At 49.7% G+C, this 22825-nt stretch overlaps 2 protein-coding genes across 2 annotated transcripts in view; one reads left to right on the forward strand and one right to left on the reverse strand.

Moving 5' to 3' along the window:
• The window catches only part of sgms2a (sphingomyelin synthase 2a), a 13540-nt gene extending 2633 nt beyond the window's left edge, over window positions 1-10907 (reverse strand). The window contains exons 1-4 of the mRNA XM_062478250.1: window positions 9660-10907; window positions 1792-2465; window positions 1354-1471; window positions 261-414 (exon numbers count right to left, since the gene is read on the reverse strand). Coding sequence (XP_062334234.1) covers window positions 261-414; window positions 1354-1471; window positions 1792-2315 — 796 coding nt within the window. The 5' untranslated portion in view covers window positions 2316-2465; window positions 9660-10907. The remainder of the gene's footprint in view (window positions 1-260; window positions 415-1353; window positions 1472-1791; window positions 2466-9659) is intronic.
• The window catches only part of papss1 (3'-phosphoadenosine 5'-phosphosulfate synthase 1), a 19025-nt gene continuing 6640 nt past the window's right edge, over window positions 10441-22825 (forward strand). The window contains exons 1-10 of the mRNA XM_062478845.1: window positions 10441-10692; window positions 11328-11442; window positions 11542-11777; window positions 12912-13050; window positions 14523-14641; window positions 15028-15141; window positions 15369-15480; window positions 17489-17694; window positions 20875-21010; window positions 21209-21477. Coding sequence (XP_062334829.1) covers window positions 10633-10692; window positions 11328-11442; window positions 11542-11777; window positions 12912-13050; window positions 14523-14641; window positions 15028-15141; window positions 15369-15480; window positions 17489-17694; window positions 20875-21010; window positions 21209-21477 — 1506 coding nt within the window. The 5' untranslated portion in view covers window positions 10441-10632. The remainder of the gene's footprint in view (window positions 10693-11327; window positions 11443-11541; window positions 11778-12911; window positions 13051-14522; window positions 14642-15027; window positions 15142-15368; window positions 15481-17488; window positions 17695-20874; window positions 21011-21208; window positions 21478-22825) is intronic.

The raw sequence follows: 22825 nt of genomic DNA on the forward strand, positions 1-22825 counted from the left end.
TGTCCGTGGCATGTGTGTGTGTGTGTGTCCGTGGCATGTGTGTGTGTGTGTGTCCGTGGCATGCACATGTGTGTGTGTGTGTCTGTGGCATGCACATGTGTGTGTCTGTGGCATGCACATGTGTGTGTGTGTCCGTGGCATGTGTGTGTGTGTGTCCGTGGCATGTGTGTGTGTGTGTCCGTGGCATGCACTTGTGTGTGTGTGTGTGTGTGTGTGTGTGTCCGTGGCATGCACTTGTGTGTGTGTGTGTGTCCACTCACACTCCTTAATGAACAGGTAGGTGAGTGTGAGCATGACGGTGTGTCCACTGTACAGGAAGTCTCCACACATGAGGTGAGACCCTGTGATGGAGAGACCGCCTCCGGAGATCAGCTGCAGGACTCGCTGCATCTTAGCCTGGGAGTCTCCATGCAGCTGAGAGAGACCGGAGAGAGGGAGAGAGGGATGGAAGGAGAGAGAGAGGGATGGAGGGAGTTAAGAGTGAAAGAAAGAGAGAGACAGAGAGAAGGGAAAGAAAGAGAGAGACAGAGAAGGGTTACATAGAAAGAGAGAGAGAGAGAGAAGGGAAAGAAAGAGAGAGAGAAGGGGTACAGAGAAAGAGAGAGAAGGGGTATAGAGGGGGAGAAGAGAAGACAAAGAAAGAAAGTGAGTGGAGGGGAAGAACAAGAGAAGGACAGATATCGTCACTTTAAATTTCACACTTTCACACTTTCCTAAGTTTGTTTTATGTATAGACATATTTGTAAAAAATGAAATACATGTTTGACATATTTACATAAACAAAAACAAAATACACATTTTAACCAACTCCATTTGAGGGAAAGCTCTCATCCTTTCCTGACCCCACCTCTCATTCTCCTACACGCTCATCCCATCCCTTCTCTTTCCTCAGAGCACAGAACCACATTACCCATAAACCCTTGCCAGGGGCGCATTCCTGGGATCAAGCTGCCACAGGATGCAATAACCCAGCGCCCCCGGGTGTGAGGGAAGTCAGAACGGCTGCTTTTCATGAGACTGCTGCAAAGCATGGCATATCATTAGATGAGTTTCGAGGGGCGGCATAGAGGGGTGGGGACAGGGATGGGATGCCACTGCAGATGTGGCCTCCGCTGCCCGCCCTACACCATCCTGAGGTCCAAACCCAATGACACACACACTGGTCAGATGTTAGCTAGATACTTGATTTTGGTATTCATTCTGGCCCACGCTAATTTTAGTCTAGAGAGAAATCCAGTTAACCTCAAATAAACCTTTGTTTGTTTGTCAATTTATTGTTGAATTGGTTATTTGTATGTTCATCCACTTACTCTTTGACTAATTTATTCATTCATCCAATCCCTCCCCCCTTACCTTGGGAGCGCAGGTCATGTGCATGCCCGGTACCGGCAGCGTGGTGATGTACATGGTCACGCAGCGGTACAGGTACAACGTCCCGATCAGGAACAGGAAACGCCGGCCCGCGATCGCCCTGGCAACAGAGAGGCAGAGTTCCGGTTTGGGAAAATCGGTAAACAGCTGGACTAAGGATCTCACTGTATAAACCTGTTAGACCTCTCAACACGTTCACCTGTTGGAACCATTAAGCTGAAATTAACCTGTTCTACCTCCACAGGGCTAAGCCCTTGATATCAAACAGCTTGGTGTCAGTAGCTCATCACCAGAACCACCACCACTACCAACTCATCCCCCACCTCCTCCCCTCTCCTCCTCCACCTCCCCCTCCCTCTACTTCCCTCTCCGTCACTTCCTCCCCTCCTCCCCCCCTCACTTCCTCCCCCCCCCCCTCACCTGTATCTGTGGAAAAGCAGCTGCACCCCCCAGATGCCCACCAGCACCATCCCGTTCACCTCCGTCACCGTGAACGCCCACTTCACCCGGTCCACGTAGTCGAAGAACTTATCTGGCAGCGGCGGGCTGCTCTCCTTGGCGGGCACGCGCTCGTGCACCACGGTGATGACCACGGTGGTCAGCACCAGGTTGAACACGGCATACAGGAACGCCAACCCGGTCTTCCACCACTCCATGGGGGGCGGCCGGCCGGCCTTGGCGTCCGGTACGGAGATCTTGACGTAGTCCCGGTGGCGTCCCAGCGCCTTACGGAGCCCACTCGCCGCGTGGCGGCCCGGCCGGCCGCTGTCGTCGCCGCCAGGTTTGTGTGCGGGACACGGCTTGGCGCCGTTGGGCTGGGCGCTGCTAGCTGCGCAGCCACGACACCCACCACCACCCACGCCCACGCCATCTCTGCCCGGGGTGCCCTGGTCCAGCTGGGCGGAGCCAGGGGCTCTCTCTCCTGGAAGCTCTGGGGATGCCATGCGAGCCCAGACTGTCCGGTCCACACCCACACACCGTGCCAGCCAATGAGCTCTCTCGTTCACCAGAAGCAGGAAGTGATTTGATGACGTTTCTTCACTGGCTTCTCCTCTGGGCCAGATTGCACCAAAGTTGTTGTTGTCGTCGTACTCCTTAGGGAAATAAAAGTTGACTTATTAATTATAAATAAATACAAGACATGATCGCAGCTCATTTGAAAAAAACTGTTATTCTTCTACCCTCATTCACCTGTCTGCTTTTGTATCAACCAGTGTTTGAATCATGGAATCCTGCCTTGGATAATGATATCTGTTGAACCAAGCCTGCACCCCTTGCTGTCAGGATAAAGTGTAGCTTTTCTAATCAATGAATGAGGGCGGCCATTTTGGCTCAAGAGGAGATCGGGAGTAAAACAGTCAGTGGAGAGCCGAGCTTTTATGAATGGTCTTTCTCTGGGTATTAGCTTTCTAAGTGTTCCGTTTGGATGGAGCCAGACATGTGGGATGGAATCTGCATCTCAAGGACAACCAGCCTAGTGAGAAAACTGATGAACACGACAATCGACTTAAACATGAATATCTCATTTGTTGATCCGTAAACCGAGACAGAGTCAATGAAAATGTCAGTTTATGAAATGGGATACTTCATCAAAAGGCGATTGTTCTAAATTCGAAAAGTCATCAACTGCTGACACAAACAGTCCCTATATAAAGAAAATCCAAGAATAGCATTCTTTAAAAATGCAGAAGTTTGAATGACAACATACAGGGTGAAAACAACTCTTGATGTAGGGCACCTCCCCTGCCGGAGCTGTAAGCGAGACCTTGACCCTTGACCCCACTCTACACTGGCGAGGGTGACTACAGAGGACCTGGGAGCACAGGCATCGATACCGTGGGTGCTCCGGAGCTCGAGCACCCACGGAAAATACTGAGCACCCACGTGTGTCAGACTGCCAGTAGGCTACATCCCTGAGAATCAGAATCAGAATGGGATTTATTCGCCATGAAAGTTTGCACAGACAAGGAATTTGCTTTGGCAGGAAGGTGCATACAATAAACATATAGGGACCTAAAATTTAAATATGTGGACTATCTATACTAAGGGTACATAAACTAGCAGTACTAAGTGGGATTAGAATAGAATTAAATATACAATAAAATATAAGTTGCCATAAATTACAATATAAAAATACAAATATTACAAAAAATACAAATTTACAAGATACAATTTTGTAATGCAGTGCAAAAAGCTGTGTGTTTTAATCAGGAAGTCATTAGAGTCAGTGTGGTCCCTTGGCCTTGTTGAAGAGGCCAACAGCGGAAGGGAAGAAACGGTTGAGAGATAGCCTACTTTACAGCTTTATTATCGAGTTAATAGGCGTGTGTGTTCGTGTCGGCCGCTGTCCATTTCCTAAAGTTCTGAAATGCAAATATTTTTTGACTACTTTTTTTTTTAAGGGAGTGCACCCGTGAGCACAGACGGAGGAAAACATAAATCGGCGCCAATGCTTGGGAGCCGAGAGGGGGAGGAGATGGAAAGAGCGAGCGTTTACTTCAACATGGACTCCAGAGATTAGCGAACACTGCAGACAGGGTTTTCTTTTTGATCAGTCCCTGCGTTCCTGACAGAGTTAGCCCAAACGTCCTTTTTAAATCCAAATACTCTTTGTGTGTTTACTGTGCGTTTATATGAACCTTTATTTAGTTGAGACTTTTACCAGAACTCTTTATCCGGTTCACAGGGGCATCTTACAACACCAAGGCGTTCCTCAGAAGCAGCACAGCATACAGATCGTAGAGACACCGTACCGCCAATTACATCTTCAATCACAGAGGACAACCAACGCCATTTTATTTGTGGCATTTTCAAAGTACAGTCTTATTGCCGCTACCCAGCTGCTAGTCACCCAAGCCTCCATGCAGTGTGCCCTGGGACTCCTAGGTGTAGTTTTATAGTGGGGTGTGTGTGAGAGCACAAACACACATGGGTATAGCTTAGCGGTTGGAGCATTCGACTGCAGGTCATGAGGTCATAGGTTCAAATCCCCTGCTGTATGTTGCTTTGGATGAAAGTGTCTGCTAAATGACCATTTTTTTCACATACACACACAGATTTAGGCCATTACCAGAGTGCAGGCTGCTAACCTAACCTGCTGTTATGTGTATATTCTCACACGCTTGCCTACCTTGACAGAACCACCACACAGGGATCCATCACGTCCTCTGACTCTTCCCCGGCGACCTGACCCGGCACACACTCGCATGTAGATCTACTTTCCAGATTGTTGTTTTCCAGCTAATGACCCGTTGAAGATGGGGCTGTGTTTGGCATGCCGGAATCCATTTGTGTTTGCTCAGAAAAAGCTTCTATATCCTTTAATACATCCATTATCAGATCGCAGAGCCCCCCTCCTCCCAGCCCCCCTCCTCCCAGCCCCCCCTCCTCCCAGCCCCCCTTCTCCCAGCCCCCAAGATGCATCACAATAACTATTATTGGCGATGCATACATAATGTCATGTTTACCTAAAAACAAAGGAAGACCTTGCTAAGAGCTGGGAGGGAGAGTGAGAGAGTGAGAGAGTGAGAGAGGACGGGGAGGGAGACCGAGAGAAAGAGAGAAACAGAGAGAGAGAAAGAGGGGGGGAGATAGAGACAGGTATAAAGACAGACAGAGAGAGAGACAGGTATAGAGAAAGGTATATCCTACTGTAGATGCCAGGCAGATGAAACCTGAAAGCACCAATTTCCTGCGAATCAATTTCCGAGGGAGGAAACATTATAGTGTTTGTGAGAGAGAGAGAGAGAGAGAGAGAGAGAGAGAGAGAGAGAGAGAGAGAGAGAGAGAGAGACCCCCCCTCTCTCTCTCTCTCACAGACAGAATCCAGTCTCCTTCACCCAGAGAGGCGGTTAGTCACAGTGGCAGTGAGGAGAGGAACCACCAAAAGCCAGCCTGCAGTATGACTCGCGCAGGTCACGCCTCTATTAAAAGCCTCTATCAGTCGATAATCACGACAAACTAATGACATCACGGCAGAACAGATGATGGCATTACAGGACATGCAGTCACTCATAGGGGGGGTTATCCAGAACGGGGCTTCCGCTGCTGTTAAGACTATGAAGAAAAGTACTTTTGTGCCACAGAGTTTGCTCTCCATGCGTAACCAATGTGAATCGGTTAAACTCACTAGTAGTCAGGTATACATGAAGTCCACACGCGCCAGCAAATAGCTAGCTACGTAGCTAGCTAGGCCAAAGCTAGCTAGCTTTTCGTTGTCGTAGCTGGCTAGTGGTCGCGGTTCCGAATCAGACGTCCTGGGATCGAGTACCAGTGAGGGGCAAGATCGGGAGGACTGACGAATAGCACGACTAAGACTCGTTACACAAGCTCTTATGTAACAATGCAATAGCATCCCTTACTTCTCAGCGTGAGAAATGGTTGAAATTCGCGAGAAACACAAAGTGTTGCGTGAGGGCGTGAGAAATGACGAAAGAGAGCCCTGACTTAAGGTATGTTTTAAAGTCCAAAGGAGCCTTTTGCGATTTGAAGTTAATCAAACATGCCTGATCAGTGAATATAGGTCTGGTGATAACATGGTATTAACTTTCTTTTTTTCTTTTTAAATATGGTCTTCAGGGGAACCTAAGGACATGTTTTCTGTGATACCCTCAGTGTGACTGTGTGGAAACTAAACTACTGTTCCATGGATGAAGATTCAACTCTTCTTCTCCATGTTTGCCTCCATAACTCGCTCTTTCCCACCATCTCTTCCAGCCTTCCTCCCTCTCTCCATCTTTATCTCCCTTTCTCCCTTCCTTTTTTCCACTTGTTCTACCTTGGCGTCCTACTACAGCCTGTTTTCCCACCCCTCCCTCTCACCCCCTACCCCCCACCCCTCCCTCTCACCCCCTACCCCCCACCCCTCCCTCTCACACCCCTACCCCCCACCCCTCCCTCTCACACCCCTACCCCCCACCCCTCCCTCTCACACCCCTACCCCCCACCCCTCCCTCTCACACCCCTACCCCCCACCCCTCCCTCTCACACCCCTACCCCCCAAGGCCTCCACTGGGACGAGAGGCAATGGAAAACTGGCAGAGGAAGGTTCTTCCACATGCGTTCAAGAACATGAAGGACTGATGGATGTTGCTTGGGCCGGCTCCTTTGCCTCCCATGCTATTTCCAGCCCAGCTTCCCAGATGTCGTGAGGGCTGTGTTTTACGGTGGGGGAGCAGGGCAGGGCGACGTTTTTCTTTTCGTGGCCGCAGTAATGACACGGCCGCTAAGGCTGTCCAGTCATTTTGGTGAGTTTGGATTGGGCATCAAAGGCAGGGTTAAAAATATCGTCATACCAGAAGTGACCCACGCCCTGTGGGGACGTAGAGATCGTCATACCAGAAGTGACCCACGCCCTGTGGGGACGTAGAGATCGTCATACCAGAAGTGACCCACGCCCTGTGGGGACGTAGAGATCGTCATACCAGAAGTGACCCACGCCCTGTGGGGACGTAGAGATCGTCATACCAGAAGTGACCCACGCCCTGTGGGGACGTAGAGATCGTCATACCAGAAGTGACCCACGCCCTGTGGGGACGTAGAGATCGTCATACCAGAAGTGACCCACGCCCTGTGGGGACGTAGAGATCGTCATACCAGAAGTGACCCACGCCCTGTGGGGACGTAGAGATCGTCATACCAGAAGTGACCCACGCCCTGTGGGGACGTAGAGATCGTCATACCAGAAGTGACCCACGCCCTGTGGGGACGTAGAGATCGTCATACCAGAAGTGACCCACGCCCTGTGGGGACGTAGAGATCGTCATACCAGAAGTGACCCACGCCCTGTGGGGACGTAGAGATCACAGAAACACATGGGCCGACTCGTTCAAATCCGTGAGCATGCACACACACACACCACACACACACACTACACACACACTTCACATACATAGCACACACAACACAGAACACAGTAATAGACATACGCGCATTACAGACTAGCCAAACACACGCCACACAAACACAGGCACACACATACCATGCTTCTACTGCACAGCAAGGCTTTAAACATAACTCTTACAAAGTGTCTCCCACAGAAACCAGAACCTCTCTTAGTATCTGACACAACTCCAGGATACCTTTTAATGGTGAGATAATAGCTGAAGACAAGAGATCAAGTCATGATTTAGCCTCGGTTTGCCATTAATAAATGATGAATGTTTCGATGGCAGTTTGTGAGCCAACTACTGCACTTAAGAGAGTAGACCGAAATTTAAAATAGAGCTTGTTGAAAACCATTCACACAGCAAAGGATGCCATTGTTTGGCACCCTGACTGACACCATGACACCTCTCGCTCTCAGGATGAGAAGGGCTAAGGGGAACCCTGACAACTGTCACTCTGTGGTTGTGGTGTCTATTTAAAGTCTTCTTCTGCACACAGTTAACTCATTGACAGTCAATATTGGCATGTGCAAAGCAGAAACAAATGCTGTGTGTAGTCGGCTATTTCTGCAAAACCCTTCCTCAAACTAGGAACCAATATTGGCAGTTCCTATGTTAGACAGAACTTACGAACAAATAACACAAGCCTTAGGCCAACAAAACTCTTCCACAAAAACCAACATTGGCTGATTCTCTGTAGAAACAAATAGCCCAAATAGTAGGCTGACAGTAGGCCGTTCTCTATGGAGTGCCAATGTGGTCAGACCCTGGGGAAATCACTGTCCTACGCCCTGCTAGCCTAACCACACAGGGGAGTCTGCTGCCTGCTAATACCAGGCTAGGGAGGGAGGGTGGGAGGGAGGGAGGGAGGGAGGGAGGGAGGGAGGGAGGGAGGGAGGGGGAGAGATACAGACAGAGAAAGAGGGGGGGAGAGATACAGACAGAGAAAGAGGGAGGGAGAGACAGAAAGAGAGAGGGAGAGAGACAGAGAGGGAGGGAAACTCCATCTTTCATCCTTGTCCCTAGTACAACAGGCCGCAGGGTTAGGGTGTGTCAGAAACCGTGGCTGGTTTCCACGTTTACGCTTGAGGAACAGAAATTTAACGGCCCCCCACACAGCTAACCACCAACGCTCCAGAATAGACTAGAACCACATGAACAACCCAGAGTCTTTGAGTAATGAGGAACCGTCACTAAGACACATTTCAACAGACTGTAGCGGATTCTGTCTCGATTACCTGCTAGAATTTGATTATCCGCTGAATCATCAAATGTAAATAATGACACGGAACAGAATACAGGTGGACACTGTCTTCTTACTCTCAGGGTTAACCTACTAACCTACCTATGAATACTATAGATTAAAATAGAAACTCCATAACAAAAGCACAAAAGTTTATATAAGATGGAATAGAATTGGACTTCACCACGCCCATAGCACTGCTTGTGTTCAGCTGGTTCCTCAACGTAGAATATATGTTTTGTTAAAACTTGAAGAAACACAAGATCATTAAATAATAACAATGTATACACTGCATTTGGCAGACTATTTTATCCAAAGCTACACACAGTACAGTATAGGGGGGATTTGAACCTGCACAACCTATTGAGTCACCATAACCTATGGACTAAACAACTGGTGATGTAATGGCTCCATCCTATTGTATTTTTCCACTATTCTTCACAGGCATAGCACTCAAACAGAATAATGACCAGCAGCGGTGAGGCACAGAGTTCCCTAAGTTCAACATCTTCTAATTAACAAGAAGAAGCCATTTCCAGAACTGGGGCTGCGGTGATTGTAAAACTACTGCGCGAAATCGGATTAATGTAATGCAATTTTAGGAGAAAACAACGTTCCCTCCATCTGCGTTATTGACTTGTCCATAAATGTTTAAGCCGCATTAATGGTTTCAAAAGTTTACGGAGCACTCTCTTAGCCTATTAAGACAGCGCACATCGGATGTTGGCTAAGCAATAACCTGTTCTTTTGGAAAATGTAAGTCATATGATTCAGTAGGCTAGTGTTTGATCAAAAGGATTGGTTTGCTATTGAAACAGTTGTTTTGCATGAGTATGTTGACAGCAGTAGCATCCACTGTCCACGAAAAAATACAAAGGTTTGTTTATTTAAACTGTCCTCACATATGAATAGCTCTACATGCATGGCTGGGTTATGAATAACAGCCTACTGAATAGGCACCGTAGCTAAGCTCATTTAAAAACAAATCAACGTATAAATGAACAAATAATTTAAAATACAGGGTCAATTCATTTCTATGCTGTCATTTTCACCACTTTTGAACAGACAGACAGGCTATAGCTACTCGTTCAAAACATCGTCTCGACTATTTGGGAGGCCATACTCAACATTTCTGTACGTAGCCAGAACGGTGAACGTACCTGTCGTCAAGGAGACCTTCTCCAGTTGCACCCCGCAGCCTCCTTCTCCGCTCTCGAGCCCAGACGCTCCTGCTACTGATGTTTACATCGGAGGGAGCGAGCGCGCTCTCTTGGCGTGCGCTCCGCTCCTCCCATCCTGGTAGACACGCACACAGGTCCCGTTCCACCTCCAAGGTCTCGCCCGGTTGGATAGGCTTGAACAAATGTAGCTCCCATAAGCTATGAAACGGTGCAATTATATCTGCCACTTTGTTACCGCAGCAATGATTTGAAGAAGGATCAATCTTTGTGTAAAATGTACATTACCTTATGATGGCCTATATAGGAAGCCATTCAACCTCTGTCATTCCTCCCGATAGATTCCTTCGCATTACTAGGCTAAATGTTAGCATTTAAATCATTCTAAATTAACCTTATTAAATATTTTTGCTATCTACTAACTACACAAAACACACAGGGTCTACACTATAATCTGAAGGGTTGATGTTACCCCTTTGGTCTTGGCAATGAATAAGTACTGAACCTTTGATGTGGGGTGGTTATACATCTGCTGGCAGTACACGATTACAAACTACCACAAATCCCATATGGTCGTGTTCATGTTGCAGTCACCAGAGGTTGGGTTGGAGGTGAAAATGTACCTTCATTTAATCTTGTTGCATGAATCAATACAATAACGTCATAAGACTCGTGATCTTATCGACAAACGATACATTGGAGTGCGTTCACATTAGGCGGATATCTGATCCCGAATCAGTTCTCAAGAACAGATATTCGCCGGTAGACGTACACATCACTTCCGACTAATTTCGAGACCCCGGTCTGGTCGTCATAGCTTCCACGGTTCCGCTATCGGCTTCGTCCATTCATTTAACTGTCTGGAAAAGATAGGTGTAACGATTACGTTATTTGTTTACTAGTTTGTACAAACAGTATACTGTAGAGTGGGCGAAGCTTTTACGACATCAGGGCCATGGAGACGTCTGGCAACTCGAACAAGAAACCAAAGCTCACCAATGCGCCCGAAAACTGGGTGAGTATTCCTGGGTGATTCCTTAGCCCCCACATCCAGTTTCATTTGCTTGCTAACTTTTACTTGGCTAGCTAGATACCACTGTGGGGAATACTTTTTTTATAAATACGACACCTGAGCCACACTTGTCACCAAAACATCCGATTGTTGTGGCTAGTTAGCCTAGCTATCTACAGGTCGGGCTACTAGTAGCATTCCTCTGCAGCCAGTGTAGACTTAGCTTAGCTGACTGGCTATGGTTAACAATGTTGCAACAAGGTGTTTAAAGTTTGCTAGCGTTGGCTAGCCGGCTTGTAAACCATATCCGTTCATGGATGATGATTGCATGTTCACGATGTGAAATTAGCTTTACGCAACAACTGCCGCGCTACAAATTTGTACAAACCGAATACTCACAACTACTAGACTGCGCCCATCCCCATATTTTCATAATGTTTTAGGCTACTGCAAACCGGACTATCAGGCCTGCAAACAACATAGTGATTTGCCCACGTTTCACCTAGTTTCTTAGCTGGCTAGATCTAACACTGGCCAGCTGTCTAGTCAGCTGTCTAGCTTCTTTGTCTAGTCAACATACTGAACACAGGCCTCTTCATTGCTACTTGGGAAAACGACGTTTCTTCGTGTCATCGCAGGGGATGCAGAGAGCGACCAACGTCACCTACCAGGCGCACCATGTCAGCCGGAACAAGCGCGGCCAGGTCGTGGGCACACGAGGCGGCTTTAGAGGCTGCACCGTGTGGCTCACCGGTAAGCCAGTCGCCGGTAGTTGCTCACAGCACTTAAGGACAGCTCAAGCGTGTGTTTTTCTGGCTAGCTCCACAAGCTAACGCACCCACTGTCCCGCAGGTCTGTCGGGGGCGGGTAAGACCACAGTTAGCATGGCCCTGGAGGAATACTTGGTGTGCCACGGTATGCCCTGTTACAGCCTGGACGGAGACAACATCCGACAGGGCCTCAACAAAAACTTAGGTTTCAGTCCAGAGGACCGCGAGGAAAACATCCGGCGCATCGCCGAGGTGGCTAGGCTGTTCGCCGACGCGGGCCTCGTCTGCATTGCTAGCTTCATCTCGCCGTATGCCAGGGTAAGTGTGTGTGTGTTTTGTACCCAGAGTGTTGAGTGTGGATGTCTAGACTAACCCCTAATCTAGCTATCAGTCTTCCTGTCTCCTCTCTGTGTGTCTGGACACTAGCCCTGGTCTAAGGTCCTCTCTGTGTCTGGACACTAGCCCTGGTCTAAGGTCCTCTCTCTGTGTGTCTGGACACTAACCCTGGTCTAAGTTCCTCTCTCTGTGTCTGGACACTAGCCCTGGTCTAAGGTCCTCTCTGTGTGTGTCTGGACACTAGCCCTGGTCTAAGGTCCTCTCTCCCTGTGTGTCTGGACACTAGCCCTGGTCTAAGGTCCTCTCTGTGTGTGTCTGGACACTAGCCCTGGTCTAAGGTCCTCTCTCTGTGTGTCTGGACACTAGCCCTCGTCTAAGGTCCTCTCTCTGTGTGTCTGGACACTAGCCCTGGTCTAAGGTCCTCTCTCCCTGTGTGTCTGGACACTAGCCCTGGTCTAAGGTCCTCTCTGTGTGTGTCTGGACACTAGCCCTGGTCTAAGGTCCTCTCTCTGTGTGTCTGGACACTAGCCCTCGTCTAAGTTCCTCTCTCTGTGTGTCTGGACACTAGCCCTGGTCTAAGGTCCTCTCTCTGTGTGTCTGGACACTAGCCCTGGTCTAAGGTCCTCTCTCTGTGTGTCTGGACACTAGCCCTGGTCTAAGGTCCTCTCTCTGTGTGTCTGGACACTAGCCCTCGTCTAAGGTCCTCTCTCTGTGTGTCTGGACACTAGCCCTGGTCTAAGGTCCTCTCTCTGTGTGTCTGGACACTAGCCCTGGTCTAAGGTCCTCTCTCTGTGTGTCTGGACACTAGCCCTGGTCTAAGGTCCTCTCTCTGTGTGTCTGGACACTAGCCCTGGTCTAAGGTCCTCTCTGTGTCTGGACACTAGCCCTGGTCTAAGGTCCTCTCTCTGTGTGTCTGGACACTAGCCCTCGTCTAAGGTCCTCTCTCTGTGTGTCTGGACACTAGCCCTGGTCTAAGGTCCTCTCTCTGTGTGTCTGGACACTAGCCCTGGTCTAAGGTCATCTCTCTGTGTGTCTGGACACTAGCCCTGGTCTAAGGTCATCTCTCTGTGTGTCTGGACACTAGCCCTGGTCTAAGGTCCTCTCTCTCTCTGTCAGGACCGTGTGAACGCCAGGAGGATCCACGAGGCGGCCGGCCTGCCCTTCTTCGAGGTGTTTGTTGATGCTCCGCTGGACGTGTGCGAGCAGAGAGACGTGAAGGGCCTGTACAAGAGAGCTCGGGCCGGAGAGATCAGAGGTACAGCACCAGAAAACGTTAACACTTCATTCAGAAGACCTTTTTTATCCAGAACTACAGACAAGGTGTGAGTGTAGATAGTTCAGCGGAAGGTCATGGATCAGAAGTGCAGAGTTCAGGGAACAGTCAGTTAGATTATTTTCTTCACATTTTATCGTTTCTCCTCGTTACATGGTGGATTTGGACAGGGATCTGGTGAATGAAAATCCTACATTTGATTCAATTTGGCTTTACAAATGTTACCCACCAGCTTCACAATGTGACTTTGATCTCAGCCATGCCTGCAGCAGTCACAAAATATCTCTAATGTAACGTTGATCAAATTCAAAATGCTGATTCTGAAATGACAACTGTCGAGTCGTTACGAAAACAATCCTATCGAGTTATAGGAACCACACACATCATAGACATCATAGTGACATTTCTCCTGAGTCGCTCAGAGCGCATCGCTGGATATTTGAGCTTGTCCTTGTTTGTCCAGGCCCCTGCTTTATCTGTTAGCCACCATATGTCACAAGCTTGTTCTGGTGAGAGCCCTACTGCTGTCCCCAGAACACACACCTAATCCTGTCTACACACACCACCTTGGTGTGGCCTAAATCTGTTGAACTGTTGTAGCTCAGTGTTAGGGCAGTGGACTGCAGAGTAAGAGTTCACAGGGTTCAAATCCGCCCTCCCTCCTTCCACAAGTGTGTCACTTTGGTTGAAAATGTCTGCTAAACAAATACAGAATCATTTTTATTTTCCTCTGTCTTTACAAACCACTGAAATTACTTTATGGAACTTTCCTTCAAATCAAATCAAATTTTCAAATCAAATGTATTTGTATAGCCCTTTTTACACGCAAGCATGTCACAGAGGGCTTCACATACGCCCATAGAACTGCCCCTCAACCAACCTAAACCCTCAAGGAAGACAAGGAAAAACTCCCAAAAAAACTCTCAACAGGAGAAAAAAAAATGGAAGAAACCTTGGGAGGAGCAATTCAGAGAGGGATCCCCTCCTCCAGAGACGGTTGGTGGGAGAGAGGAGCAGAACACAGGCTAAACATAGTCATACAGTGTCGATGGGTTTTTAAAACACCAAAACCCATTATTCAACTTTATAGATGTAGGACAGGACCGGGAGACTCGCGACCAGGTCCAGCGTTGGCTGACCGACGACCAGGCAGGTGCTGACAACTCAAACCCCCCACACCACAAGGGATGTGTGTGGGGGGGGACAGAGAGAGGAGAGCAGGGATTAGAGAATGCCAGGAGCAGCTAACAGTTACAGTCATAATAGAATTGTGTTTGTGTCCGGTCAAGTGTGGACTGGTGCAGCAATTTAACAGAGCAAAATTAGCCTTCATTAGCCAGCCAGCCAGCCGTCCAGCCAGCCAGATATTGATTTAATACACATAGACACATCCGTGATCTATCGGTGAATGCCTATCTATTCTTAGCATTGCTGTTTAATGTCTCCGCCCGCAGGCTTCACAGGGATCGACTCTGAGTACGAGAAGCCTGAGAGCCCAGAGCTGGTCCTGAAGACCGACTGCTGCAGCGTGAACGAGTGCATCCAGCAGGTTATCGACCTGCTGCAGGAGAGGGTGAGGATGCCAGATGAACCCATTTGAACTGCTAAAGAGCTCTTCGGTGCCGTGTCTGGTGAAAGTGACGTTTATAAAGCGTGAGGGGGGAGCGTGAGGGAGGGCGACGTCACGGGCGGATCCCGTGAAAGAGACTTGCCGTTCCTTGTCGTTGTCTCTGTTCACCACTAGAGGGAGGCACAACCGCACTCATTTCGCTTTAATACATTAAATTCTTTGTTTCGTCTGAAAGCTGTTAATAATTAGAGACCTGGCTTCCACTTCAATCCCCTGAAATCGTTGTCACCCTTTTATCTCTTTGTGTTATAGTATATATATATAGTATATAGTCACTAGAGTCTGCAAACGTCCTTTACGGTCCTGACAGTTTGTGTGTGTGTGTGCAGGACATAGTCCCGGTGGATGCGTCGTACGAGGTTAAGGAGCTGTACGTGCAGGAGAACAAGCTGGACCTGGCCAAGGCAGACGCACAGACGCTCCCCGCTGTCCAGATCGGGAAGGTAACCGTGGCGACCTTAACCCCCCGCTCTGCTCCCTAGACAGACCAGAAAGAGCAGGCCGAGGAACCGGCATCTGACGGTAGAACGGCTGACCGCTGAAGTTGTGTTTGTGTTCGTTAACCAATTGTTGAACCGTTGTTTTGGTATTGATGACATTAAAGACAAACCATGGTTTATCTGTTGTGTGACTTTAATTTCGACTTTCGTTTGACCTTTGACCCCTGCAGGTGGACATGCAGTGGGTGCAGGTGCTGGCGGAGGGCTGGGCCACGCCCCTGAACGGCTTCATGAGAGAGAGAGAGTTCCTGCAGTGTCTGCACTTCGACTGCCTGCTGGACGGTAAGAACCCACCTCAGACGCGCCTCAGCACCACGGCATCGAAACGCTACGGAGAGTCCCTGAAAATATGCTACGGTGTGAAGCGGACGTTAAAGTCTCTGTCAACAACAGGTTGCTCCTTTACTGAGATGGTGAGATCGATTTAGAATCCTGGTCCTTGTCCTGCGTGTTCTAGAATGTTTCCCTGCTCCAACACACCTGATTCTAATGAATGGGTCGTTATCAAGCCCAGCAGAAGCATGGTAACAGCCCAGTCATTTAAACCAGGAGTGGCGGTAGGAAACATCTAGACCATGCTGATGGAGGGGTTGAGGGTTGTACTGGAACTGGCCACTAGAGGGAGATGAGCTCTCACGAACACCAAGACGGCGCCTACAAAGCACCAGTGTACAAGTGGTCTTCATCTTCCCATTAACTAGCCATGCCAAAATAGTACAGTACACTAAAGCCTTATCTGATTTGGATTCAGAAACAGAGGGATACTGTTACATATGTCTCGTGTCCAGTCATGGCTGTACTTTACACTTCAGGGTATGGAACGCCAGGGTAAATTCATTCTCTACAAACAAATCAAACCATTACCTTTTTTTGATTTGGGGATGGAAGGGGCAGGGAGAAGGGGGAGGGGGTGGAGGAGAAGGGGGGGGGGCAGGGAGGAGAAGGGGGAGGGGGGAAGGGCAGCTTTTCTGTTATGTTGTTTCCAGTTTTTTGGATTGATTTAACTGTATGATTACAGCAATTTCCTATGTAGCCTTTGAATTTCCAGAAAAGAGTCAATTTACTTTTATTGCCCGCGTTACATCGACCCTCCTGGTGTGTGCTGTGGTGCCAGCATCTTAACACACACGCTCCAACACAACGGGCGTGCAGACACACTCACGCACACTCAAGAGTCTAAGAGGCGTTAGACAAGAGGATTCACAACAGGGCCTGTTCCCTGTTAACCGTCTAATAGGCAGGGCTTACCTTACAAAATCACTCCACTGGAACGAAGGACTGCACAACGCGGCCAGCACAGGCACGCTGGAAGATGCTGGAAGAAGTCGGTTTATTTTAGATCAGACATGGATTTTGTATTGTATTTTTTATCAAGCGCACGTTAAATATTTTAGCCAGCGTATAAGACCCAGGTTTGGCTTTGGCCTGATGCCTTTGTTGTGGAACAAGGTTCAGTGATGAACAGAGCAAGAGAGAGGGGTAGAAATGGGACAAGAGAGAAGGAAAGAGGGGAGGAGATGGAGAACAGGAGAGAGACAGACACGTGCGAGCTAGCAGCCCTCAGATTGTGTTACGCTGTGTTGGTCCTGGCAGGGGAAACGGGAGTGCAGGAGGAGGAAGTGGTCTTTATATCGATCGCCGCTACAAAACCTCAGTCTCTGCCCGTTCTGAGTTCCATTCAGCGATCTCATTTAGCTTCATTCCGGTTCATCAGCTCCCCTTTTAGAAGCATTATCCCTGACTCTTTGGGTTTTGGATGTGTGTGTGTATTGGGTGAGCAGTGTTTGCTTGTTCTTAAGGTGATTTGTGAACTTTCTACCTGTAATCACCTTGATTTTCTACCTCTTGGTTCAATCCTGGGGCTCGTAAACATTTAGTCATTTAGCAGACGCTCTTATCCAGAGCGTCCAGAGTAAAGAGTAAACGCATACTCTTCCTCAACTCTGACCACCGACATACTGTTATAACTACGCACTTCTGATCCTTGATCTCCTGCCATGCCTTCCACATGCACTGTTTCTACGTCACTTTTAGGGGTTGGAATCTTTTGGTAACTTTCGATTCAAATCGATTCTCGGGGTCACGATTGGATAAAAAATAGATTCACGATTTTACCATAAAAAAAAAAAAATCAAATCGATTTTTGAAATTTGTGAATCGGTAGAAGACTGAATCGTGCCCCGAATGTGAATCTATTCCCCCCCCCCCCCCCTCGTCGCTCTGGTTACAAGCGTCTACTGAATGATTAAAACGTAACGTTGTCTCACCTTCTCCCCCTCCTGTCCATCAGGGGGCGTCATCAACCTGTCGGTGCCGGTGGTCCTGCCGGTGTCCGGGGCGGATAAAGAGCGTCTGGATGGCGTTACGGCCATGGCCCTGGTGTACGAGGGTCGCCGCGTAGCCATCCTCCGCAACCCCGAGTTCTATGCTCACCGCAAGGAGGAACGCTGTGCCCGGCAGTGGGGAACCACCTGCAAGGACCACCCCTACATCAAGGTTGGTTGCTGCGGTCCGTCAGAGAGAACAGGTCTGATGTGGGCTGTGCCACTGGGCCGAGAGGGGGGGTGTCGTGTGAGAGTCAGGGTGGAGGAAAGGTGTGGGGAGCTGCCTGCTCCATCTTTCTGTCAGACACACAAATTGCACACACTAATACACACACAGACTACATAGGCCCCGGTCGTGTGTGTGTGTGTGTGTGTGTGTGTGTGTGTGTGTGTGTGTGTGTGTGTGTGTGTGTGTGTGTGTGTGTGTGTGTGTGTGTGTGTGTGTGTGTGTGTGTGTGTGTGTGTGTGTGTGTGTGTGTGTGTGTGTGTGTAAGATGTAGAGAGATGGAGAAAAGCGGCACTGGAAAAGCAGCATAATTTCCCTTGTGCCATAAATAACTAGCGTCAAATATAACCGGACAGAACGGTTGTTAGATCGTTTTGAAATTCTATATTTCCCTCTAGGCTTGATAGGATGGCAGTAGGTTATTTTTGATTTGTCTGTCTGGCCAACTCTCACATCCCTATTGTTTTTAGGGATCAGGGCTTTCACTTTTGCGATACCAACCCTCCTGTCTCCAGTAATTCTGGGCATCGGCTCAGTCTTCGATCCTCGTTGGCTTATCATAAAGCCTCCTGATGCTGAAAGAGGCCCGGTTTGGGAGGGACAGAGATGCTGAAAGAGGCCCGGTTTGGGAGGGACAGAGATGAATTTGAGCCTCACCCGTTCCGGATCCCTTGGGGGATCCTGGGCGTCTGCCGGGGTGCGTTTCTGGCATCAGGCTGCGTCTGAAAGCGTCCAATCAGGAGCGTCTCCCTCTGTTCTGCCGTGTTTCCTTTTGTCGCAGGATGAAGGGGCAGAGGTGAGGAGGTGGTTACTGTGATCAGACGCACCTGTGCCCGGTGTGCCCCAGGGAGGCCCGGTGTGCCCCAGGGGGGCCCGGTGTTCCCCAGGGGGGCCCGGTGTGCCCCAGGGAGGCCCGGTGTGCCCCAGGGGGGCCCGGTGTTCCCCAGGGAGGCCCGGTGTGCCCCAGGGGGGCCCGGTGTTCCCCAGGGGGGCCCGGTGAGGCCCGGTGTGCCCCAGGGGGGCCCGGTGTTCCCCAGGGGGGCCCGGTGTGCCCCAGGGGGGCCCGGTGTGCCCCAGGGAGGCCCGGTGTGCCCCAGGGGGGCCCGGTGTGCCCCAGGGAGGCCCGGTGTGCCCCAGGGAGGCCCGGTGTGCCCCAGGGGGGCCCGGTGTGCCCCAGGGAGGCCCGGTGTGCCCCAGGGGGGCCCGGTGTGCCCCAGGGGGGCCCGGTGTGCCCCAGGGAGGCCCGGTGTGCCCCAGGGGGGCCCGGTGTGCCCCAGGGAGGCCCGGTGTGCCCCAGGGGGGCCCGGTGTGCCCCAGGGAGGCCCGGTGTGCCCCAGGGAGGCCCGGTGTGCCCCAGGGAGGCCCGGTGTGCCCCAGGGGGGCCCGGTGTGCCCCAGGGGGGCCCGGTGTTCCCCAGGGGGGCCCGGTGTGCCCCAGGGGGGCCCGGTGTGCCCCAGGGAGGCCCGGTGTGCCCCAGGGGGGCCCGGTGTGCCCCAGGGAGGCCCGGTGTGCCCCAGGGGGGCCCGGTGTGCCCCAGGGGGGCCCGGTGTGCCCCAGGGAGGCCCGGTGTGCCCCAGGGAGGCCCGGTGTGCCCCAGGGGGGGGGCCCGGTGTGCCCCAGGGGGGCCCGGTGTGCCCCTGCCCCTTTAAGAAATCGCCTGGTTTAGAGGAGTCCTGTCTTCAAAAGAACTTTTTGGTTATGGCCCTCTAGTCCTGCCACTCTTCAATGACCTGCTCCCTTGTGTGTGTGTGTGTGTGTGTGAGGTAGCGAGTTTGAGTGTGTCATTTAGGCCTACCTGCTCCTTATTACATGGGTGGGGTGGGAGAGTGTGTGTCTGTGTTTAAGAGAAGGGAGTGTGTGTGTGAGAGGGAGTGTGTGTGTGTTAGTGTTTCCTAGACTAACCTGCTCTGAATCCTGTGCGGTAAATCCACCTTTCCTGTTTAGCCCTTCATCAGGATGGAGAGGGTCTCCATGTTTGAAACAGCGGTGTGGCGACTTGTGTATTTAGCCAGGTACCCCTCATATGTAACAGAAAGCGCCACATGTGACTGCTAGATGAATACTAAACCAAAGTGTGTGTGCAGAGATACTGCCGTTTTCCATTCGGTTATTCTGAAGATGAAAATGTATCCTGAAGTATTTTCTGTCGATGGGTCTGAACTGAGCTGTTGATCATGCAGGGGTCTGGTGTTTAAATAGAGTGTGAAACACAATTCACACCTTGAAAACCATGAAAGTCCTTCTTTATTTTTAGGACAGCCTCCATTTTTATTGATTACACAAGCCATGCCCGATTCTCCCTCCCTCCCCGCACATGCAAAGACTCAGTCACACACACACACACACACACATAGAGAGAGAGGCCAGAGGACACACACATCAATAGACCTTGTGCTGTGTTTTAGTGCCCAGTTGAGACTCTTCCCCTGCTCTCTGTAGAGTGCTAACACAAGCCCAGTCGCTTCAGGCTAAGCCCTTTCGACAAGGGTGCTGTAAACACAGACTGGAGCAGGCCAAAGTTACAGACTGAAACAAGATGCAGCATTCTGGGTTAAGGGCACTTGAGGGATTCTGGGATCAGCTTGTAAAGTGGAACTTCACCCCAGCGCAGTCATGTGATCCTTTAAGTGTCCTCTAGCAGCCTGCGGATCAGTCAGTACCTCTCTCCTGCCTGTTTGCTCTCCAAAGGGTTCGGATGCAGAATCAGAAGAGTTTCTGAGTCCTGATTGGTTCTTTGCTTCTTCTGTTTGTTTTGACCGTCAACTGTTGATGATTTCTCATGATTTCTGCCCGCTCCGATGCTTGAAACCCAACAGAAGTGGGTTTATTGTTCAGTTTATTGTTTGTATCCTTCTGGTCGATTTTCTTTTTGTCGTGTCTGGCGTAGATTCTCTGGTGGTTTGGGGTGGATCTCATTGGGTCTTGGGTGTGCAAACTGCAAATCAGATTTGATTTGTATAGCCCTTTTTACAATCACTGTCACAGACGGGTTCACATGCTCCCATTGAACTGCACCTAAACCAACCTAAACCCTCAAGAAGTTGTGTCTGGGGAAATTTGAAACACTGTTTCAAACTCTGTGTGTTTTTGGTTCTGATGGTCCAGTTTGCTTTTCCCCGCCCTCAGATGGTGATGGAGAGCGGGGACTGGCTGGTGGGTGGAGACCTGCAGGTTCTAGACCGGATCTACTGGAAAGACGGACTGGACCAGTACCGACTGACCCCCACCGAGCTCAAACAGAAGTTTAAGGAGATGAACGCAGGTGAGGGGTGCATTTCCCAGAGATCCAGTTGAACGCAGACAAGTACACGCTCTTGATTGGTTTCTCCTCGTCTTCCTGGAGGGTTGAGGTTGGTTGAGGTCCAGTTCTCTGAGTGTACATGAAGCCCTCAGTGACACTGCTTGTAAAAAAAAATAAAAAGACACATCAAACCTGATTCCCTCCCCCGCCCCCCTCCAGACGCCGTCTTCGCCTTCCAGCTGCGTAACCCGGTCCACAACGGCCACGCCCTCCTGATGCAGGACACCCACAAGCGGCTGCTGGAGCGGGGATACCGTCGACCCGTCCTGCTGCTGCACCCGCTGGGCGGCTGGACCAAGGATGACGACGTCCCGCTGGACTGGAGGATGAAGCAGCATGCCGCCGTGCTGGAGGAGGGCGTGCTGAAACCGGACAACACCATCGTCGCCATCTTCCCCTCGCCCATGATGTACGCCGGGCCCACAGAGGTAACTGAAGTTTCACTTCACTTTATTTATTTACAAGGGCAGTGCACGTTAATGAAGGTGATTGAAAATGTGCCAGAATCGAGCCAAAATGTCTGTTTTTCATCTGTAAACTCTGGACAGAATGTTAGAATGCATCTTATGTAATACGATAACACTGATTAACTAATTAACAGGGCTAGTTGGAGAGGACGATCTCGTTACTTTGGTACAGTGTGCTGATGACTTGAATCTATTATTTTAACGGTTCATTTACGTATGTTCGTTCACAAAAAACGATTTAGTTAAATAAATCCAAGCACATAAACAAGCACACTTTCCTCAATCCCAGTTCTCCGTCTCACCTGCCAGCTAGTACCTCAGGCTGACGATTGTTTTGAAATGTGTCTTCGAATCACCATCCAGTTTAGGTTTATCTGGAGAATCAGGGAGACGTAACACTAAAACAAAGATGATAAACCATCCACTCCTATCAGTCTGGGATTATAAACAGGAAGTGAGGTGCTCACATGCACTCCTGTCAGTCTGGGATTATAAACAGGAAGTTAGGTGCTCACATCCCGACTCTGGGTGTCCATCTCAGAACCCCCTTCCCCCTTTTCAAACCTGGCAACCAGCTAAGACAACAATACTTCCCCCAAAGCCAGACTACCTACAGAGCTGAACTGTACTTTCAGTCTCTTTGTTCTTTAAAGGTAATTTCAAGGGCTTTTAGGGAAGGCTTTTCCTATTTAAGGACTTTAGAGTTTTAAGACTTGGAAGGAAAATAGCTTATGGACATAAAACCAGTTGTGATAGGCAAGGAAATTAAGTCCCGTCTGGCGTGGTTTTCTTTGGTCATTTGAAGCAGAGGTTTATTGTTGTTTTAGTGATGTGAAGGACAAGAAATTGGGGGCTGTTGTGTTCCCTTTATACATGTTGTGTTTTTGGACGTTTCTGTGGTTGTCTGTGTAGGCTGTTATCGTAATGTTATGTTTATTGTTGGGAAAGCGCTTTTTTAATGTAATTTCAGGGCTTGTATATCAGTCGTCAGCAGTTAAAACTGGTGCACTGCGTTATTTAGCTCAAACTGGCTCACGCACGGGATTGCCAATCAGTGGCGGTAATCAGACGTTGGTTCTCGTGTCTCTCACCACAGCTTGTCTCGTGCCATATCCTTGCTTCTCCGGCTCTCCATGCCTCCAGCCCAGTCTTCTGGTCTGGCCTTACTCCCCTCCACAGCTCCACAACCATCTAGATTATACATTTTAGTTTGATTGACCCATGAGGGCATTGTCTGCCATGATCTACAGGTGCAGAGACCTGACTGAAGATGATAAAATTCAGATTGGTTTCAAAATGTGCGTGGCAT

The sequence above is a fragment of the Osmerus eperlanus genome, chromosome 14 (assembly GCF_963692335.1).
Source record: "Osmerus eperlanus chromosome 14, fOsmEpe2.1, whole genome shotgun sequence".
NCBI classification, from domain to species: Eukaryota; Metazoa; Chordata; class Actinopteri; order Osmeriformes; family Osmeridae; genus Osmerus; species Osmerus eperlanus.